General features: G+C 45.3%; 1 protein-coding gene across 5 annotated transcripts in view; it reads left to right on the forward strand.

The window, feature by feature from the left end:
- The window catches only part of LOC109907397 (phosphatase and actin regulator 4A), a 54,457-nt gene extending 34,346 nt beyond the window's left edge, over positions 1-20,111 (forward strand). For 4 of the 5 annotated variants that reach the window (XM_031793461.1, XM_031793462.1, XM_031793463.1 and 1 more), the window contains 12 exons: positions 4,929-5,099; positions 5,335-5,415; positions 5,727-7,043; positions 7,512-7,904; positions 10,729-11,335; positions 13,148-13,392; positions 14,353-14,497; positions 14,585-14,640; positions 15,422-15,483; positions 15,706-15,843; positions 18,089-18,165; positions 18,340-20,111. In XM_031793461.1, the coding sequence (XP_031649321.1) occupies positions 4,929-5,099; positions 5,335-5,415; positions 5,727-7,043; positions 7,512-7,904; positions 10,729-11,335; positions 13,148-13,392; positions 14,353-14,497; positions 14,585-14,640; positions 15,422-15,483; positions 15,706-15,843; positions 18,089-18,165; positions 18,340-18,355 (3,308 nt within the window). In that variant the 3' untranslated portion in view covers positions 18,356-20,111. Of the gene's footprint in view, positions 1-4,928; positions 5,100-5,334; positions 5,416-5,726; positions 7,044-7,511; positions 7,905-9,840; positions 9,985-10,728; positions 11,336-13,147; positions 13,393-14,352; positions 14,498-14,584; positions 14,641-15,421; positions 15,484-15,705; positions 15,844-18,088; positions 18,166-18,339 lie in introns of all 5 variants that reach the window. The other variant, XM_020505331.2, reaches the window with a different exon arrangement.
- The last annotated feature ends 248 nt before the right edge of the window (positions 20,112-20,359 follow it).

The following is a 20,359-nucleotide window of genomic DNA, read 5'->3' on the forward strand; positions in this document are numbered from 1 at the left end:
CCCGAGAATTGAACTCTCTGGCACCCCCAGACACTGCCAGAGGTCCGGACAACAGGCCCTCCGATTTGACACACTGAACTCTTTCTGAGAAGTAGTTGTTGAACCAGGCGAGGCAGTCATTTGAGAAACCAAGGCTGTTGAGTCTGCTGATAAGAATGCAGTGATTGACAGAGTTGATAGCCTTGGCTAGGTTGATGAAGATGGCTGCACAGTACTATCTTTTATCAATGGCAGTTATGATATTGTTTAGGACCTTGAGCATGGCAGAGGTGCACCCATGACCAGCTCGGAAACCAGATTGCATAGCGGAGAAGCTAAGGTGGGATTTGAAATGGACGGTAATCTGTTTGTTAACTTGGCTTTTGAAGACCTTAGAAAGGCAGGGTAGGATGTATATAGCTCTGTAACAGTTTGGGTCTAGATTGTGTCCCCCTTTTGAAGAGGGGGATGACTGCGGAAGCTTTCCGATCTTTAGGGACCTCACACTATACGTAAGAGAGGTTGAACAGGCTAGTAATAGGGGTTGCAACAATTTTGGCGGGTAATTTTAGAAAGAGGTTCCAGATTCTCTAGCCCAGCTGAGTTGTAGGGGTCCAGATTTGGCAGCTCTTTCAGAACATCAGCTATTTGGGTGAAGGAGAAGTAGGTTAGGCTTGGGAAGTTGCTGTGGGGGTTGCAGAGCTGTTGGCCGGGGTAGGGGTAGACCGGTGGAAAGCATGGCCAGCGGTAGAAAAATGCTTGTTGAAATTCTTGTTTATTGTAGATTTATCGGTGGTGACTGTTTCCTAGCCTCAGTGCAGTGGGCAGCTGAGAGGAGGTGCTCTTATTCTCCATGGACTTTAGAGTCCCAGAACTTTTTGGAGTCTGTGCTACAGGATGCAAATTTCTGTTTGAAAAAGCTAGCCTTTGCTTTCCTAACTGCCTGTGTATGTATATTGGTTTCAAACTTCCCTGAAAAGTGGCATATTGCTGGGGTTATTCAATGCTAATGCAGTATACCACATTATGTTTTGTGCTGGTCAAGGGCAGTCAAGTCTGGAGTGAACCATGTGCTATATCTGTTCTTAGTTCAACATTTTTGAATGGGGCATGCTTATTGAAGTTGGTGAGATAAGCACTTTTAAAGAATAACCAGGCACCCTCTTCTGACGGAATGAGGTCAATATCCTTCCAGGATACCCGGGCCAGGTCGATTAGAAAGGCCTGCTCGCCGAAGTGTGTTAGGAAGCGTGGGGGGGGGTACAGGCAATGAGGCAGTGATCGCTGAGATCCTGGTTGAAGACAGCAGTGGTGTATTTAGAGGGCAGGTTGACCCGGATGATATCTATGAAGGTGCCCATGTTTATGGATTTAGGGTTGTACCTTGTAGGTTCCTTGATCATTTGTGTGAGATTGAGGCGATCTAGTTTAGATTGTAGGATGGCCGGGGTGTTAAGCATATCCCAGTTTAGGTCACCTAAATGGGGGACAATTAATTCAAATATGGTGTTCAGGGCACAGCTGGGGGCTGAGGAGGGTCTGTAACAAGCGGCAACAGTGAGAGACTTATTTCTGGAAAGGTGGATTTTTAATAGTGGAAGCTCGAACTGTTTGGGTACAAACCTGGATAGTCTGCAGAGTTCGGTCATGCTATCTCTGCAGTAGATTGCAACTCCACCCCCTTTGGCAGTTCTATCTTGGTGGAAAATGTTGTAGTTGGGTTGGACATTTTTGAATTTTTGGTGGCCTTCCTAAGCCAGGATTCAAACACAGCTAGGACATCAGGGTTGGCGGAGTGTGCTAATGCAGTGAATAAAACAAACTTAGGGAGGAGGCTTCTGATGTTAACATGCATGAAGACAAGGCTTTTACTGTTACAGAAGTCCAAAAATGAGAGCGCCTGGAGAATAGGAGTGGAACTTGGGGCTACAGTGCCTGGGTAACCTCTACATCACCTTGAGGAACAGAGGCGGAGTAGGATAAGGGTACGGCTAAAGGCTATAAGAACTGGTCGTCTAGTGCGTTGTGAGCAGTGGAAAAAAAGGAGCAGATTTCTGTGCGTGGTAGAATAGATTCAGGGCACAATGTTCAGACAAGGGTATGGTAGGATTTGAGTACAATGGAGGTATACCTAGGCGTTGAGTGACGATGAGAGAGGTTTAGTCTCTGGAGTCACCAATTAAGACAGGTGAGGTCTCCGCATGTGTGTGGGGTGGGACAAAAGAGCTATCTAATGCATGTTGAGCGGGACTGAGGGCTCTACAGTGAAATAAAACAATAAGACCTAGCCAAGACGGCAGTAGACAAGGCATATTGACAGTGAGAGGCATAAAGCAATCACAGGTGTTGATCAGGAGAGCTAAGACGACGTGTAAATCCTGATGAATGGGCACAGCAGGTCAGTTAGGTACATACAGGACCGGAGTTCAAGGCTAAGGCCGACAGGTAAACAAAATGAGGTACCGTGTTATTGAAACTGTCCCGGGGGCATCAGCTGTGTAGCCGAGTGATCATTGGGTCAAAAGAGCAGCAATAGGTGAGTCAGGGTGCCGTTCGGGTAGTCACTACTACGCTAGGCGAGCAGGGGACACAGCGTTCCCGAAAGCTAGCGGGCCGGGAATAGCAGATGGTTCTTCGGAGACATCATAACAGAATAACCTGTTGAGACCACATCGGGCAATCACGTCGGCAGTCCAGTCTTGATGGATCGGCAGGGCTCCATGTCGACAATAAAGGGTCCAGGCTAATTGGCAAAATATGTATTGTAGCCCTAGAATTAGCTGGTATATGGGCCTAGGTCGAGGCTAGCTCAAGGCTAACTGGTGCTTACTTCAGAAGACAGATGCATTAGCTAACAGTAGCCACTCGTTTGCAGCTAGCTAGCTGCGATGATCCGGTGTAATGATCCAGAGCGGCAGGAATCCGGTGATGTGGTAGAGAGAAGCAGTCCGATATGCTCTGGGTTTATTATCTCGCTGTGCAGACTGGCAGGTATTGTCTGAGCTAAGGCTGGCTGGTGATCAAGAAAAAGGTGAAGACTGCCTCTCTCTTTTTGCCATCTCTCTCTAGTCTTTTAGAATATTATTAGTTTGTGTTGCCCGCAGTGAATTGCACCTCTATCCTATTTTTAGCATTATTTTATCTATTTGATTTTTATCTATTTTTTATGTTAACAATTTAGTCTGCCAAAACCGCTAAGCGAGGACAGTTGTTCTTTTACCTGAGGGCATGATATGCGTTCTCTCTCTCTCTCCCTCTAGCTCTTTTTGAATCTGTCAAATTGCCAGTTGAGTGAATATGATCTGTTGCTTTCCACTTACCTTTTATCCCTCTTTCGCATGACAGGGTGTCTGGTAAGAGTCAGAATCGAGGGGGATGAGGGAGAGAAGGACGGAGGATGAAGTTGCAAATTGGCTCTGCCCTAAAGTGTGACCCATAAACTAGATTGGTGTGACCTCCGCAATATAAGCCAGACGACTGTAACAGATGTGTGGCGTTTTTATATAGAGCTCAATGTGAACTGGTTGTGTAGGGACCTCATGCTATTCAAAGCTTCCTGGCTGGTTCCTTAGGAAGTGCTTTTGATTGCTGTGTGTCCTATACATCGTCCTCTTGTGCAACGAGTGTTGCACAAGACTCATCACCTAAGAATGGGTGGATATTTCACACCCAGTCTTCCTGGATCTGTTACATGATTTGCAGCAGCAGGTGATGTCATCAGCTGGAGAGCAATTATGAGTCATTGTTTCTGGGAGAGTAACCTAACCCTGTCCTCTCCAACGTGTTTTGTTTATTCTGCTCTTTAAATGCAGTTTCTGTGGTAATTATGTGTTTACCATTGACTGATGGACTTATGTTTGTATTGAAACAGTTTTGAAAGCATCCCACTCTAGTTCGATGTTAAACTCTCGTGTTAATACGTATTTGGCTGCTGCTCTTATCAATTTACCTACATAAGAATCTCTGCCAGCTGGTACAACTCAACAGCCAGTAAGAGTGGAATTCAGACCAGCCTTCAGCTTTAAGCCTGGCTCAGTCTGTACTGTGGTCTAGTAAGACACACTCTAAGATGGCGCTGGAATGTAGCACCAACTAGCACAAGCCTAGTTCATAGTCCTGCAGGCTCTAGTTTTGTCCTATCTTGTTTATTGTCCTGTCGAGTGCTGCAAGGAGAGACCGAGTTAAGCTGCATATGGCCCAGAACAGAGCGGCACGTCTTGCTCTTCATTGTAAATCAGAGGGCTGACATAAATACTATGCATGACAGTCTCTCTTGGCTAAGAGTTGAGGAGAGACTGACTGCATCACTTCTTTTTACAAGAAACATTGTGTTAAATTCCTTTTTTGTTTTGTTGCATATTCCACTTATACACAGCTCTGACACACACACTTACCCCACCAGACATGCCACCAGGGGTCTTTTCACAGTCCCCAAGTCCAGAAATAATTTCAAGAAAGCATATACAGTATTATATAGAGCTGTTATCGCATGGAACTCCCTTCCATCTCATATTGCACAAATAAACAGCAAATGTGGTTTCAAGAAAACAGATAAAATAACCCCTCACGGCACAACGCCTCTCCTCGATTTGGCCATGGTAGTTTTGTATTTATTGATATGCAGGCTACGTGTTCCTTTTTTAAATTGATGTAGTTCTGTCTTTGAGCTGTTCTTGTCTATTAATGTCATGTTTTGTGTGGACACCAGGAAGAGTAGCTAATGCTTTCGCAACAGCTAATCGATCCTAATAAAATACCAAATTCTTAAGCATTACTGTTGGAGACATACTGTAGAGTTAGTTAGGGCCTAGTCTATAGAGGAAATGTATCCCTTTTTTACGAACAGGGCAGCACGTTCGTAAAAAAGTGCTGCCCTATTTTATCATTTCCCCATGCCTTAATTTTCTGTCTTGTAATAAGTGTCATGCCACTCACCTCTCCCTCTCCAGATGATGAGGTGGACTTGCAGCAGAGTACGACAGGGAGTGAGGGGGGTGACTCATCAGGTGGAACCCCTCCCTCCAAACGCAAGGGCAAGTTCTCCAGCTTCGGGAATATGTTCAAGCCCTGGAAGTGGAGGAAGAAGAAGAGCAGCGAGACCTTTCTGGAAACCTCAATAGGTACCTGCCCTTTAGAAGTAGTCAAATTGATGGATGGATTGTACATCATTATAAGGACGTGTTGAAGTTTAACTTTGTCTTATATCTTACTGATTCTGAACAAGACTGTGCTAGCCCGATGAGCTGAACCCTAGACGTTACCTTTAAGAGAGCTCAAGTCTTCATGGTCTCAGACAAGGTTACTCATCAAGCCACCTCTGTTACGGGGAATTTAAACCTATGTTTTTACTTTCAGTGTTGGAGAGGAAGATCTCAGTAAGGAGACCTCGTCAGGAGCTGATTGACAGAGGATTGCTGAAAGAACTGCCGGAGAATGGTATGCAGACTAGCGCCCGTGTCCACAAAGCCTGTCAGTAGGAGTGCTGGTCTAGGATCAGGCCTTTTGATTATAATAAAAAAAAGATTATATGGACAGATCCTGGATCAGCACTCCCTACTCGTAGATGCTTTGTGGATACGGGCCCTGATCATAGTGGAGTAGACAAAGGCCTACATAAATACTAGTAGCCTATAATTTATCAACGGGGAACAAAACTAATAGTTTGGTAACACTTTTAGAGAATGCTGAGATGTAGAGAATCTTTGCTGACCTCAAATTCCTTATCAGAATGTATTTCTGTGTGACAGAGGGAAACGACGTGAACCATTCCAAAGGTCTGGTGGTGAAGAATGGCCAGCCAGTACCTATGGATGTTGACCGGGTCTCAGAGTCAGGGATCAGGGTGTCCCGGGGGGAGGCAGGCCCAGGGCTCAACCCCACCTGGCTACCCCAGGGAGAGGACCCACGGCGGGGCAGCGTCCCTTCAGACGACCCACGGAGCAGGAGCCGGGTACCCTCTGACGCCTCGCGCTCCAACCGAGCCCCACTGGACGTAGACTCACACGCCAGGCTGTCGGTCATAGATCTGGAGAGACGGAGTAGAGTGCCGTCTGATGTGTCAGAGAGGAGAGCAGGGTCACTACCGAGAGGACCTGCTCCCGAGGAGGGGAGGCAACGGAAAGAGGATAAAGAGGACAAGCGAGAGGAGAGGAGAGACGGGAAAGAGGAGAGGCGAGACGGGAAAGAGGACAAGAGAGAGGAGAGGCGAGATGGGAAAGAGGACAAGAGAGAGGAGAGGCAAGACGGGAAAGAGGACAAGAGAGAGGAGAGGCGAGACGGGAAAGAGGCCAAGAGAGAGGAGAGGCGAGACGGGAAAGAGGCCAAGAGAGAGGAGAGGCGAGACGGGAAAGAGGACAAGAGAGAGGAGAGGCGAGACGGGAAAGAGGACAAGAGAGAGGAGAGGAGAAATGAGAGAGAGGAGAGGAGAGATGGGAAAGAGGACAAGAGAGAGGAGAGGAGAGACGGGAAGGAGGAGAGGAGAGACGGGAAGGAGGAGAGGAGAGACGGGAAGGAGGAGAGGAGAGACGGGAAGGAGGAGAGGAGAGGTCCTCATGATGAGAGGGAGGAGAGAGAGAACAGGGAAAAGAGAGACCGGCGAGAGGAGAGGGAAAGGAGGGACAGAGATGATCGAGAGAAGAGCAAAGAGGGGGAGAAGAGAGGACAAAAAGATGACAGAAGAGAGGGAAAAGAGAGAAGAGATGATCGTGAGAAAAGAGACGACAGGAGAGATGACCGGGAAAGAAAAGATGACCGGTACAAGATAATTGTTCGTGAAAAGGCAGACGAAAGGAGAGATGATGGGCAACAAAGGGGGGAGGAGAGCGATAGGAGGCGGAGTCCTCCTAGGCCTGCTAAACCAGAGACCCTCTTGAGACCTTTTGAAGAGGGTCGTCCTGTGGTCAGACTTCACTCTGAGATGGAGCTAAGGCAGAGTCTCCAGAAGACCTCCTCAGAGGACCTCCATAGCAGGGTCCGTCCTGCCTCTGAGGCTTACCGCGGGAGCACCCTGCCCAGGTACATGCCATCTGAGGAGATCAAAGGAGGGGAGACCCGCGGACGAGCAGGTAAGAAACAGCCTGTGGCATAAAATTCAATGCATTCGCTTATGTCTGAAGGTTGCTCTGAAGTTGTTGAAGTTGAACAATTCTTAATGGAACAAAGCTTTGTTTATGGTGCACTTTGCAAGTGCAATTTGTTACTGTCTGCTAGTTAAGTGTCTAGGAGATTCTGTTTTGTATATCTGGTAACGCTGTGAATCTCCTTGTTCTCAGCCCTGTGAAAGGTGTGAGGACTTGACCAGAATCCGTCTTTAGTTAATCTGTTAAAAAGCTGCTTATTGTCCAACGTTGAGGTGCAGCTTATCTCAGCTCTGTGTTCTATGTGCTCAGCACTGTACAGTAACAGTGTGCTTGTTGTGGTTGCACTTTGAGCCCCGGGATCAGGGGGAATAGAAACTCCTATTGTCCTCCTGACTTCTCCCCCTCTCTCTATGTGTGTGTGTGTGTGTGTGTGTGTCCTGTGCCTGTCTGTAGAGTCCACTGGTGTCCGCTTCGCCCCTGTCCACACCCCAGATCCTGACTCCTCCCGTAGAGAGCCGCCTCCTACCAAACAGGCCATGCTCCCTCCTAAGAGCCACCCCACTATCACCACCTCCACGGAGCCTGTCCGGACCTCCACCCCACCCTCCTCCTCTACCTCCCCTGCTGTAGCAGTGGCCAAGCCCGCCAGGACTGTCTCCCTGATCATCAGTGATGACCCTCCTCCCACCCACTCCAACCCTGTCCCCCCTGTACGTTCCAGCCAGGTACCCCCCTCCTCCACCACGTGGGAATCGGCCACTCCTCCCCCCGTACCCCCCCATGCCAAGCAGCCACCTGTACCCCCACCCAAACCCACCAACCGCAACAGCAACCCTGCTCTGCTTGGTGAGTTAACCCTGACCATTTTCAACCCAAGTGTCTTTTTCAGTGTCATGGTTAGACTCGATGCATACTGAAACGCAGGGTGTTGTTCTATACAGTAACTTGGCCTTTTCTCCTGGATTTGCTCAAATCCTGCACCCTATCGTCTTGTCGCCTCCTTTTGAAAAAGGTCAAAGGTAATCGAGGAGAGGGAATGTGGATGAAAATGCTCTTGTTTGAAATTACCTGCCTTCTCCACTCGCTTGTCATCAGTCAAATTACGTTTACAGGGGTGGATCCCAAAATTTGTGTAAAGTGATAAAACAAATTAAGTTAGTTGTGCAAGACATTTTCAGTAGCATATAATTTGTAAATGTTTGCATAATTTTCCCCAAGAAAACAACAGCTGATTCAAAGGGGGTGTGACAGATTTCAGAACTCTTCCGCAAAGAACTCCAGGTAGGAGACACTTGTGAGGCTATCGAGGATTGGAGAACCATCTTCCGTTTGCCTATTAGCAAATTGACACACTCCTCAACCACTCTTCAGTTTCCGGCTCACTGAAAAGGCCCTAGTCTGCATTTTCAGTATACATCAAGACACTCTCCAAAGAGAGGGGCAGGGGGTTTGTCTTTGCCGCGTTTATGCAAGCACAACATACACACACACATTGCCGCACTGGCACTCCTCCGACAGGCTGGGAGTGACTCCGGAGCGTCCAGTGCTCTGATTGGCTGCCTCAGTGTTCTGTGTCTTCTTACCCAGCATGCTGCAGCTGCCCTAGGTCGGAGCCCATCCCAACAGTCAATGTAGTAACAGTTGTTGTGATGCAATTAGAACATTCCTATGCCATTCTGAAGGTGTGGTCCTCATAGATGCGTTACTCCATTTCACACTCACTCAGCATTCATACAGCGGACATCTGCTGAACATAAAGTTGTGTACAGCAGAAATGATAGTTTTCATCATTTGGATCTCCTCTCTGATAGGCTTTCAGAGTCTGTATTCTGATTGGCTGCTACAGTGACACACTCAGCAGGTCTTAAGTCCTGCAGCTGCTGCTGTTTTCCCTCCATGTCTCCTGGCTAATCCCAGGGGTCAGTGGTTATATCATATACACAGAGTGTATAAAACATTAGGGTCACCTGCTCTTTCCATGACATAGCTTTCACCTGGTCAGTCTATGATCCCTTATTGATGTCACATGTTAAATCCACTTCAATGAGTGTAAATCAAGGGGAGGAGACGGGTTAAGTAATGATTTTTAAGCCTTGGGACAACTTGAGACATGGGTTGTGTGTGTGTGTGTGTGCCATTTAGAGGGTGAATGAACAAGACAAAATATTTAAGTGCCTTTGAACAGGTTATCGAAGTAGGTGCCAGGGAAACTGGTTTGAGTGTGTCAAGAACTGCAACGCTGCAAGGTTTTTCACACTCAACAGTTTCCCGCATGTATCAAGAATGGTCCGCCACCCAAAGGACATCCAGCCAACTTGACACAACTGTGGGAAGTGTTGGAGTCAACATGGGCCAGTGTCCCTGTGGCATGCTTTCGACACTTTGCAGAGCCCAAGCCCCTATGAATTGAGGCTGTTCTGAGGGAAAAGGGGGGTGCAACTCAATATTAGGAAGGTGTTCCTAATGTCTTGTACACTCGGTGTATATAACCCTGTCATTGGTCCTATTCCAAACATCCATTATCTCTGTTGGAGAACAGTGGTTTATGTATCATCACAATATGTACATACGATAGGTCTACATCCTCACCAGACAATCATGTGTTTACCTGTCAGCTTTCTATCCTTACAGGCTAAATATTACATTTAGTAAGATAGATATTTAGATATTAATTGAGGTAACAATCTGCCTAGCTGGGCAACAGTGACCAGTTATTCAGTCTCCCGCACCTTCAAGCAGCCTGCTGAAGGCCTTGACCTCTGACCTCCCTCATCTCTGTCAGTGTCCACATTGAACAGGGCCTCCAGGGTCCAAGGTCCCCTTTCTCCTCACTACTGTACCAGCTGGAGAAGGCAGGGGGAGCTGGGCCTGTACCTTTCCCTGCCCACCTACCTCCACCGCCGACGGACTGAACAAGCCTGCTCAGGTACCCTGTCCTGAGGGGCGCAACCCAAGCCTGCCATGCTGTGATGCTGTCCTTCTGAATCACCATAACCGCTCCACAGCACGTTTTGTTGCACACCACCAAGTCTAACGCCTGACCGGTGTCTATAACAACTGAATAACTGTTACCCATTCTGCCCATAGCCCATGGTGTGAAGCACCACCAGCATAGATCGATGGTCCCCCACTACTTCATTCATTGCATGTCAGATTGAGTTGTTGCTAAACTAACTTGACTTGGCTGGAATAAAAACAATGCATGGAAGTTAAGATAACTGCCAGGCAGTGTGCCCCAGCTTGTTAGATGACTTCGCTGAGAGGTCAAGAGATTGCGGAGACGTGTGAAATGACTTCAAAATAATGGATTCGGACTAACAAAATGCTGTCCTGGTTGTTTTCAAATGAATCAGGCTTGAATCCTGCTGTGAATGATTTCCATCTAAACCATAGGGTTAGATGTATACCGTTCTGCTAATGTCCAGGCCTGATATCATCATGCTTTTTTAATATGTTCCATCTATCCACTGGTAAGTCGTGCATTGTGCCTTCATGAAACTAAACAAGTCATGATAATCCTCATAACCAGTTTGCTTGAGTGTGAATGTGATGCCTTTTATATTTCAGATTAGTGTAACACTTTCTCTTTCAGTTCTGTTTTCTGTGTCTACTGCGTGTCAGTCCTTGTTTAATGACTAGTATTCATTCTGTTGTGTGTTTTGTTCCATAGCGGAGCTCTCTCAGGCTGGCAGTGGAATCATCGTTGTTCCTGCCCCCACCAGGCGCTCTCCTCCCACTCCGCCCAAGAGGATGACCCCCGTCACCAAGCACTCTGGCGACCCGTCCCCTGAGCCAGAGACCTCGGGCCCCACTGGTTCTGTCCCTGTCCCAGTCCCCATACCTACTGTCTCTGTACCCCCCAGCACAGACCGAGACGACACCAGGGACACCCTCAGAGCAGTAGGGTTCCAACTACCCACCTCTGACCCTGCACCAGCACCCCGACCTCTGTCCCATATACCGATGTCCACTCCCAGCTCCCACCCCCACTTACAGCTCCCCAACCCTGCCTCCGCACCCCTCCCGGTCCCACTCCCCTTCCCTCAGAAGGACCCTCCCAGCCCCACCACAGAGCCGCCCAGCCACCCCCCAGCCTCAGTCCCAGCCATCCCCCTTCACATCCTGATCCAGCGGGCCCTGTGCTCCCCTAGCCTGGCTCAGGCTAACCCAGATGGGTCCCAAAGAGCCCACTCCATGCTGTTTGAGTCCCCCCCAGAGTTCCTCACTGAGGCTGGAGGCCGACGCTCCCTACCCGTCACCATAGAACCCCTCAGACTGTGAGTATACTACTCTATCATACTTCCATAATGTCACAGCATATCTATTAACCACAGTACAAACGGGAACAATATTTACACTGAGCTAAAAACGTGACTTTGATCATTGCAATAGATTAAGACATGTACAGTTGAAGTCAAATTTAAATACACCTTAGCCAAATATATTTAAACTCAGTTTTTCACAATTCCTGACATTTAATCCTACAAATTCCCTGTCTTAGGTCAGATAGAATCACCACTTTATTTCAAGAATGTGAAATGTCAGAATAGTAGTAGAGAGAATTATTTATTTCAGCTTTTATTTCTTTCATCACATTCCCAGTGGGTCAGAAGTTTACATACACAATTAGTATTCGGGTGGGCATTGCCTTTAAATTGTTTAACTTGAGTAAAACGTTTCAGGTAGCCTTCCACAAGCTTCCCACAATAAGTTGGGTGAATTTTGTCCCATTCCTCCTGACAGAGCTGGTGTAACTGAGTCAGGTTTGTAGGCCTCCTTGCTCGCACATGCTTTTTCAGTTCTGCCCACACATTTTCTATGGGATTGACGTCAGGGCTTTGTGATGGCCACTCCAATACCTTGACTTTGTTGTCCTTAAGATTTTGCCACAACTTTGGAAGTTTGCCTGCGGTCATTGTCCATTTGGAAAACCCATTTGCGACCAAGATTTAACTTCCTGACTGATGTCTTGAGATGTTGCTTCAAAATATCCACAATTGTCCTGCCTCATGATGCCATCTATTCTGTGAAGTGCACCAGTCCCTCCTGCAGCACAGCACCCCCACAATATGATGCTGCCACCCCTGTGCTTCACAGTTGGGATGGTGTTCTTCGGCTTGCAAGCCTCCCCCTTTTCCTAACAAAATGATGGACATTATGGCCAAACAGTTCTATTTGTGTTTCATCAGATCAGAGGACATTTCTCCAAACAGTACGATCTTCGTCACCATGTGCAGTTGCAAACCGTAGTCTGGCTTTTTTATGGCGGTTTTGGAGCAGTGGCTTCTTCCTTGCTGAGCAGCCTTTCAGATTATGTCGATATAACTTGACTTGTTTTACTGTGAATATAGATACTTTTGTACCTGTTTCCTCCAGCATCTTCACAAGGTCCTTTGCTGTTGTTCTGGGATTGATTTGCACTTTTCTTACCAAAGTACGTTCATCTCTAGGCGACGGAATGCGTCTCCTTCCTGAGCGGTATGACGGCTGCGTGGTCCCATGGTGTTTATACTTGCGTACTATTTTTTGTACAGATGAACGTGGTACATTCAGGCATTTGGAAATTGCTCCCAAGGATGAACCAGACTTGTGGAGGTCCACAATTTTTTTTCTGAAGTCTTGGCTGATTTTTTTTGATTTTTTTCTGGGTTTGAAGGTATGCCTTGAAATACATCCACAGGTACACCTCCAATTGACTCAAATGATGTCAATTAGCCTATTAGAAGATTCTAAAGCATGACATAGTTTTCTGGAATTTTCCAAGCTGTTTAAAGGTACAGTCAACTTAGTGTATGTAAACTTCTGACCCACTGGAATTGTGATACAGTGAATTATAACTGAAATAATCCGTCTGTAAACAATTGTTGGAAAAATTACTTGTCAAGCACAAAGTAGAAATTCTAACCGACTTGCCAAAACTGTGGTTTGTTAACAAGAAATTTGTGGAGTGGTTGAAAAACGAGTTTTAATGACTTCAACCTAAGTGTATGTAAACTTCCAACTTCAACTGTATATGCATACATCATACCCACTTGATCACTCTCTATTCAACAGTCAGATTCAATGAACATTTGTCCCTCTCTCTCCAGACCTGAGGATGATGACTTTGACATGGAGGAGGAGTTGGAGAAGCTTCACCCCAGAAGGATGCTTCCCCCCAGGCAGCCTGAGCTGGAGCCCAGGAGCAGGAGGGGTCTGGTGGTCGATCCCAGGGTCAGTGTCATCCCAGAGGGCCGGGGGCCCGGAGACAGCAGTGAGGAGGATGAGGAGACAGACTCTGACGGACCCATCCTCTACAGAGATGACGATGAAGACGAGGACGACGATCCACCAAGTAAGTAGATGTGAAGTCTGGTGATAATGCCACATGTGTCTGGTGTAGATGTGAAGTCTGGTGATAATGCCACATGTGTCTGGTGTCGATGTGAAGTCTGGTGATTATGCCACATGGGTCTGTTGTAGATACAGTACAGTACTATCAAGGAAGGCCCTTTCATTATTAGTAAAAAAGTATCAATAAGGGATATTCCAAATCGGTCTTTCTATTTTCTTCATTGTATGTATTTTACTACTTGCAGGTAAAGCTAACATGCTGACCAGACCGGACACGTCGCGTGACCGAGTGCCGCAAAATACATTTAGAAATCCATGTTATTCAATTATTGCACCCACACTGCTCGCACGCGTCAACGAGCGTCTGCGACGCCAAGGGCTAAAATAGAAGTCATTCCTATTTCTGACGCAGATCGCTCTGAAAGTCCTGCCTCTCCCATCTCCTCATTGGTTTATAGAAGCAGGTACCCACGTGCCATCTCCTCATTGGTTATACCCACGTGGGTGATGGAAAGACTAACTTTGTTGCCGGTTGTCGTGGTAATACTATGAAAGTTTAGATGCGATCACCATATAAGTTCAAAGATGAAAAAGCCTGGAAAGAGGAGAGATGACTAGAAACGATTCCGCTGGCCGTTTTATGTGTGGATTGATTGTCGGAGTAGAGGTCCTTGTGCATCTCAGGTAAAATAACAACTCAATGTTTTATATACCAGGACAAATTAGCTAGCAACAGCAAGCTAGCTAAATAGGACAAATTAGCTAGCAAGTGCAAGCTAACTAGCTAAATTGCCATAAATGTTTAATGCATTTTGACCTGTCCCCAAATTAATGTCATTGCCGGTTTGGGTTCCGTGTTAACCCAAATGAGAAGTTTAATCTGAAGTTTACAATTTTCAAATGTGATGTAGAGCGAAATGATTGTCCCATGTTACTGGAACTGTTTGTCTGCACCACCCAGGTGCCTTGGCCAGCCGTGTGACGAGGAAGGACACCCTGGCCCTGAAGCTGGAGCGGGAGGGAGGAGAGGGACAAGACGGAGTCGGCTGGCAGAGCAGAGAGCAGTGGGAGGCACTCAAGAACAAGATCGGTACCACACTCAACAGGTAACTACATCTAGAGATCGCTGTGAGTTGAGGAGGGGGGTGTTCCCCTACCCTAAATGTGTGTGTGTTGTGTGTTTCTCTAATCAGGAGGTTGAGTCAGAGACCCACAGCAGAGGAGTTGGAGCAGAGAAACATCCTTCCAGGTAACTCTCTTTCCCTCTTTCTCTGTCACTTCTATTTTTTCAGTCAATATCAACTTCATGGTTCATCTCCCCTCGCAGTTGGTTTAATGTTCTTCACCTCTAGATAGATAAGCATCTCTCTGGTTTTACTAGTGACCCAAAACGATCTATTACGATACATCAGTCTGTCTGCCCTATAGATGCCCCCTTGTGGTCTGTAAGAGTACTTACATAAAATAAAAGCAATGACTTGATTCATGGTGCAATTTGACCATTGCTCTTGTTTGTTCTTGAGTTTAGCATTGGCACCAAAATGGTACTGCCAACACTTTTTAGAATTTGATATATTGTCCAAAAGGTATTTTCACTCATGTAGCCTACAGGTAAAGTTTTTCACGTTTGTCTTCTGGTTATCTTTAGACTCTGAAAGCACTACTTAAAAGCGTTGTCCTTAGACAGCTCTGTAAAAGGACTACATAATGTTCAGACTGCAGTGTATCTAAGACAATGCACTTCCTTGTCCCAGAGGGTAAAGACTGATTAAAACGACTCCCGTTACTCCTGTGAAGACGCCAGGAGAAGCTCAGGGCCCGGAGTGCTGGTCTAGGATCAGGTCCCCCCCTGACCATATAATCATATTCATTATGATCTAAAAAGGAAAAACGGATTCTAGATCAGCACTCCTATTCTGATACGCTTAGTGAATATGGGCCCTGGTCCAGTCTACCATTTTCTCTCTCTCTGACTAGAGGCATGTTTTTGTTCTGTCTCTGATGGGATGGAATGTCTTGTCTTATTGTAGCCAGGAACGAAGCTGATATCAGGGCAGAGCGGAGCGAGATCAAACGCAGACTCACCAGAAAGGTTAGCCTGACTCACTCTCACACACACACACCTAACACACACACAAACACTGCAGAATTGAAACACATTTAGATACAGTACACCAACGTGCATACACACACACCGGTGACAAAGCCATCGTACACGGATATAGAAATAAAACACTCAAATGTAACTAACCAGAGTTGATCATTTTAATTGGACAGTAGTCACTCAGTGTGTTTTCTCTCTACCTCCCCCCAGCTGTCCCAGAGGCCCACCATAGCAGAGCTTCAGGCCAGGAAGATCCTGCGTTTCCATGAGTACGTAGAGTGTACCACGACTCAAGACTACGACCGCCGTGCAGACAAACCTTGGACTAAGCTCACTCCCTCCGACAAGGTGAGTCGCAGTTAAGCGACTAACTAAATACATTGTAGATTGTAAAAGATTGGTCAAAAATGGTAAGAGTGCTCTTCAACTATAGTATAGTGATACATCTTTAACATCTTTACTTAACCATTTCAGCAGGGTTTGGAATTCCAGACGAAGTGGGAAGTTTACATACACCTTAGTCAAATACATTTGAACTCAGTTTTTCACAATTCCTGACAATAAATCCTAGTAAAGATTCCCTGTCTTTGGTCAGTTAGGATCACCACTTTATTTGAGGAATGTGAAATATCAGAATAATAGTGGAGTGATTTTATTTCAGCTTTTATTTTTTTCATCACATTCCCAGTGGGTCTGAAGTTTACATACACTCAATTAGTATTTGGTAGTATTGCCTTCAAATTGTTTAAGGTGGGTCAAACGTATTGGTCGCGTTCCACAAACTTCCCACAATAAGTTGGGTGAATTTTGGCCCATTCCTCCTGACAGAGCTGGTGTAACTGAGTCAGGTTTGTATGCCTCTTTGCTCGCACATGCCTTTTCAGTTCTGCCCACACATTTTCTATAGGCTTAATGTCAGGGCTTTGTGATGGCCACTCCAATACCTTGACTGTGTTGTCCTTAAGCCATTTTGCCACAATTTTGTAAGTATGCTTGGGGTCATTGTCCATTTGGAAGATGACGGCCAAGCTTTAACTTCCTGACTGATGTCTTGAGATGTTGCTTCAATATATCCACCTAATTGTCCTGCCTCATGATGCCATCTATTTTATGAAGTGCACCAGTCCCTCCTGCAGCACATCACCCCCACAACCTGATGCTGCCACCCCCGTGCTTCACGGTTGGGATGGTGTTCTTCGGCTTGCAAGCATCCCCCTTTTTCCTCCAAAAATAACAATGGTCGTTATGGCCTAACTGTTCTATTTTTGTTTCATCAGACCAGAGGACATTTCTCCAAACAGTACGATCTTTGTCCCCATGTGCTGTTGCAAACCGTAGTCTGGCTTTTTTATGGCGGTTTTGGAGCAGTGGCTTCTTCCTTGCTGAGCAGCCTTTCAGGTTATGTCGATATAACCCAACTTGTTTTACTGTGAATATAGATACTTTTGTACCTGTTTCCTCCAGCATCTTCACAAGGTCCTTTGCTGTTGTTCTGGGATTGATTTGCACTTTTCTTACCAAAGTACGTTCATCTCTAGGAGACGGAACGCGTCTCCTTCCTCAGCGGTATGACGGCTGCGTGGTCCCATGGTGTTTATACTTCCGTACTATTGTTTGTACAGATGAACGTGGTACTTCAGGTATTTGGAAATTGCTCCCAAGGATGAATCAGACTTGTGGAGTTCTTAAATTTTTTTTCTAATGTCTTGGCTGATTTATTTAGATTTTCCTATGATGTCAGGGGCACTGAGTTTGAAGGTAGGCTTTGAAATACATCTACAGGTACACCTCCAATTCACTCAAAAGAAGTCAATTAGCCTATCAGAAGTTTCTAAAGCCATAACATAATTTTCTGGAATCTTCCAAGCTGTTTAAAGGTACAGTCAACTTAGTGTATGTGAACTTCTTCTGACTAAGTGAAATCAGAAGTCTGTAAAACAATTGTTGGAAAAATGACTTGTCCTGCTCAAAGTAGATGTTCTAACCGACTTGCCAAAACTATAGTTTGTTCACAAGAAATTTGTGGAGTGGTTGAAAAACGAGTTTTAATGACTATGTAAACTTCTGACTTCAACTGTATACTGTGTCAAACCAAAATCCCAGGAATGCAATATAACCGCTGCTTAATGGCTTTGCTGAGTTGTCCCCAGAGTATACCAGTTAAGCTAGGAGAAGAGGTTGAAACACAAATTATTGCATACTTTCTGCTGTTCAGAGGTTTAAAATCCCTGAGGAAAAAAATTGTTTGACCATTTCTTTTATTAAAACTGAGGTCTTAAATTTGCAGGACTTTTATTGACAAGTTAAAATCTTCAGAGGTTGATATTTATGAGTTTTGAGGTGCCAGTATTTGGATATGGGGCAGTGTGCCATCGCAAATATGTCTGACAGCTGGAGAGAACATACTCTGTGGCTCCATTTTCATTTTATTCATATCCAAAAAAGACTGATTCTGAACTATAGGCACTGATCTATTGATCTGTTTCTGTACTGTACATTACTAACAAGTAGACCTGCTCCAGGATGTTGCTGTATGTACAGTGCATCACATAACACCTGACTCAATCTTTGCTCTCTATTCTATTCAATCTAGGCTGCCATCCGCAAGGAACTGAACGAGTTCAAGAGCTCTGAGATGGAGGTTCACGAAGAGAGCAGGATCTATACCAGGTTAGTGTCCTATCCATTACCAATATTTATTTTATTTACTCATACCCTGATCCGGGACCCCAAACGAACCAATGTTTCTCTAAAACTCGAACTGTGGTTGAGATTTTGCAAGTTGAAACCCTAGATCTTCTTACCCAGTGCACATTATGACTTTTCTCTGTCCCCACTCCTCAGATTCCATCGGCCTTAGCTGTGCTCCCTGGCCCGGCTGCAGAGCAAGCACTTAAATGCAATACTGAGCCGCGGGGTTGCAGGATTGCAATACGGAGCACACAGACCCCTGGTGACTGCAATTTCCACAGCCCCCTGTCCTGGCACAAGCCTGTTCCTCTCCTGTAAGGAACACTGTTGATGGCTACATCTGAAACCATGGACTAGAGGTGTATAGCCTCTCTAAACATGGACTAGAGGTGTATAGCCTGTCTAAACATGGACTAGAGGTATAGCCTGTCTCTAACCATGGACTATGGATGTGGCCCCTCAGTCTATCCAGTCATTGTTAAAATCACAGACTAGAAGTGTGGCCTATAGATAAACGACTTGCATCTAAAACCATGGACTAGGGATTTGGCCTCTTGGTCAAACCACTTACTGTTAAAACCATGGACTAGAGGTGACCTCCATCGGTCCAACCCCTTGCATATGAATCCATGGGACTACTGGTACTACTGTACTCCAGCGTTGATCTGCCTGACCAGACAACCCCACAGGGAGAGCTGGAGAAGAACTAGCTGGACGAGGTTTAGTGGTTTAGGCCTATTTCAGCTGCCATTTTGTAGATTCCCTGTGCCAACACTGACTATCAGAATAGGAAGGACAAGAGGGACAGACGGCGATTGTGACAAAGGATGTCCTGTTTTGTTCCTCACATCACCTCCATTCTCTGTCGTTCCCTAAAGCAAGAATGTTCCCAAGAGGCCTTTACTGTACCTGGTTTTTAGAGTTCCTTCAACACGTTGCCCTATTTTTAATTGAGAACAGAAAATAATTGTATACGTACTGATTGTTGATCATGACGATGGTTAACATTAGTACACGGTAGTATTAATGATTTAATGTTCAACTAAATGTGATACAGGACTTTGTTAGACTACATGACGCTGGTGAAACCCTCAAACGTGTGTTTATGGGTACCCAATGGTACCGCCCTTATCTCTAATGGGACAATACATGGAGTGGTACGGAAACTGTACGGAGTAAATGTGAAATGGCTATAGCTAGCCTACATGTCGGTGATGGGTTTAGTTGTCCAACCACAAGACATTAGTTAAATTGAAACTCAAATGTAGTGTCTACTAGTCAGCTATCTAGCTGTGTTACATAGACCTTATTCAGCATCGCTCCATTGTCCCCATACACAATGATGTGCATTTTAACTGCGTTCTGTTGATTATCTAAGTGATTTTGTGACAGCCCATAATATAAGCTGACTAATCGTTTGTTCATCATAGTAATAAGGAACCATATTGTTAAAATGGACATTTAAAGTAAAAAATAAATAAAATAAAGAAGTTGTACAATTTGAAACGTTAGAACTAATATAATTTAAGACACAACCTAAAGCTTAACATACACTATAATTATTTAACGGTTGATTTTGAAAGACTGCGGCAGGAACATGGATATATTTTTACTTCACATTGTTACTCTGTGTATGTAGGTCATTGGTTGGCCTCAGCTGTATAGACTTATCCTGTAGATTGATTTAATTGACTTTATATTATGTCTTCCTAATGTTAAAACAAATTTGTTTTTAAATGTAATTAAAGCGTTACAACAGTGCTATTTTCTAATAATGTTACAGAAGTTGGTACCGAAACAGGGTTCCCTTATTTTACAAATGTTTAGTTTTTTATAAAGAGATCTTTAAAATGAATTGCAAACCTACTGTATAAATGAATGGTCAACTCTCACTCAAATTAAAATAAATGGTTTATCATCCTAAAGAATGTTGTCAACTTGTCATTATTACTACTTGCCTTTTGATATATACTCCAGGCGAGGGCAGTATTATACTGTACAAGATCTATTGTTTGGCTGCATCTTCAAACTCTTCTGGTTGGAAATCTCAGGGAAACGTTGTGTGTTTTGGGTCAACAATAGCCAACAAACTATTATGAACCTTCACTATCGTCATACATGCAGATGAAACGTGTAGCCTAACTCTGGTAATAGAGTGTTCTTGTATTCTTCT

The sequence above is a fragment of the Oncorhynchus kisutch genome, linkage group LG17 (assembly GCF_002021735.2).
Source record: "Oncorhynchus kisutch isolate 150728-3 linkage group LG17, Okis_V2, whole genome shotgun sequence".
NCBI classification, from domain to species: Eukaryota; Metazoa; Chordata; class Actinopteri; order Salmoniformes; family Salmonidae; genus Oncorhynchus; species Oncorhynchus kisutch.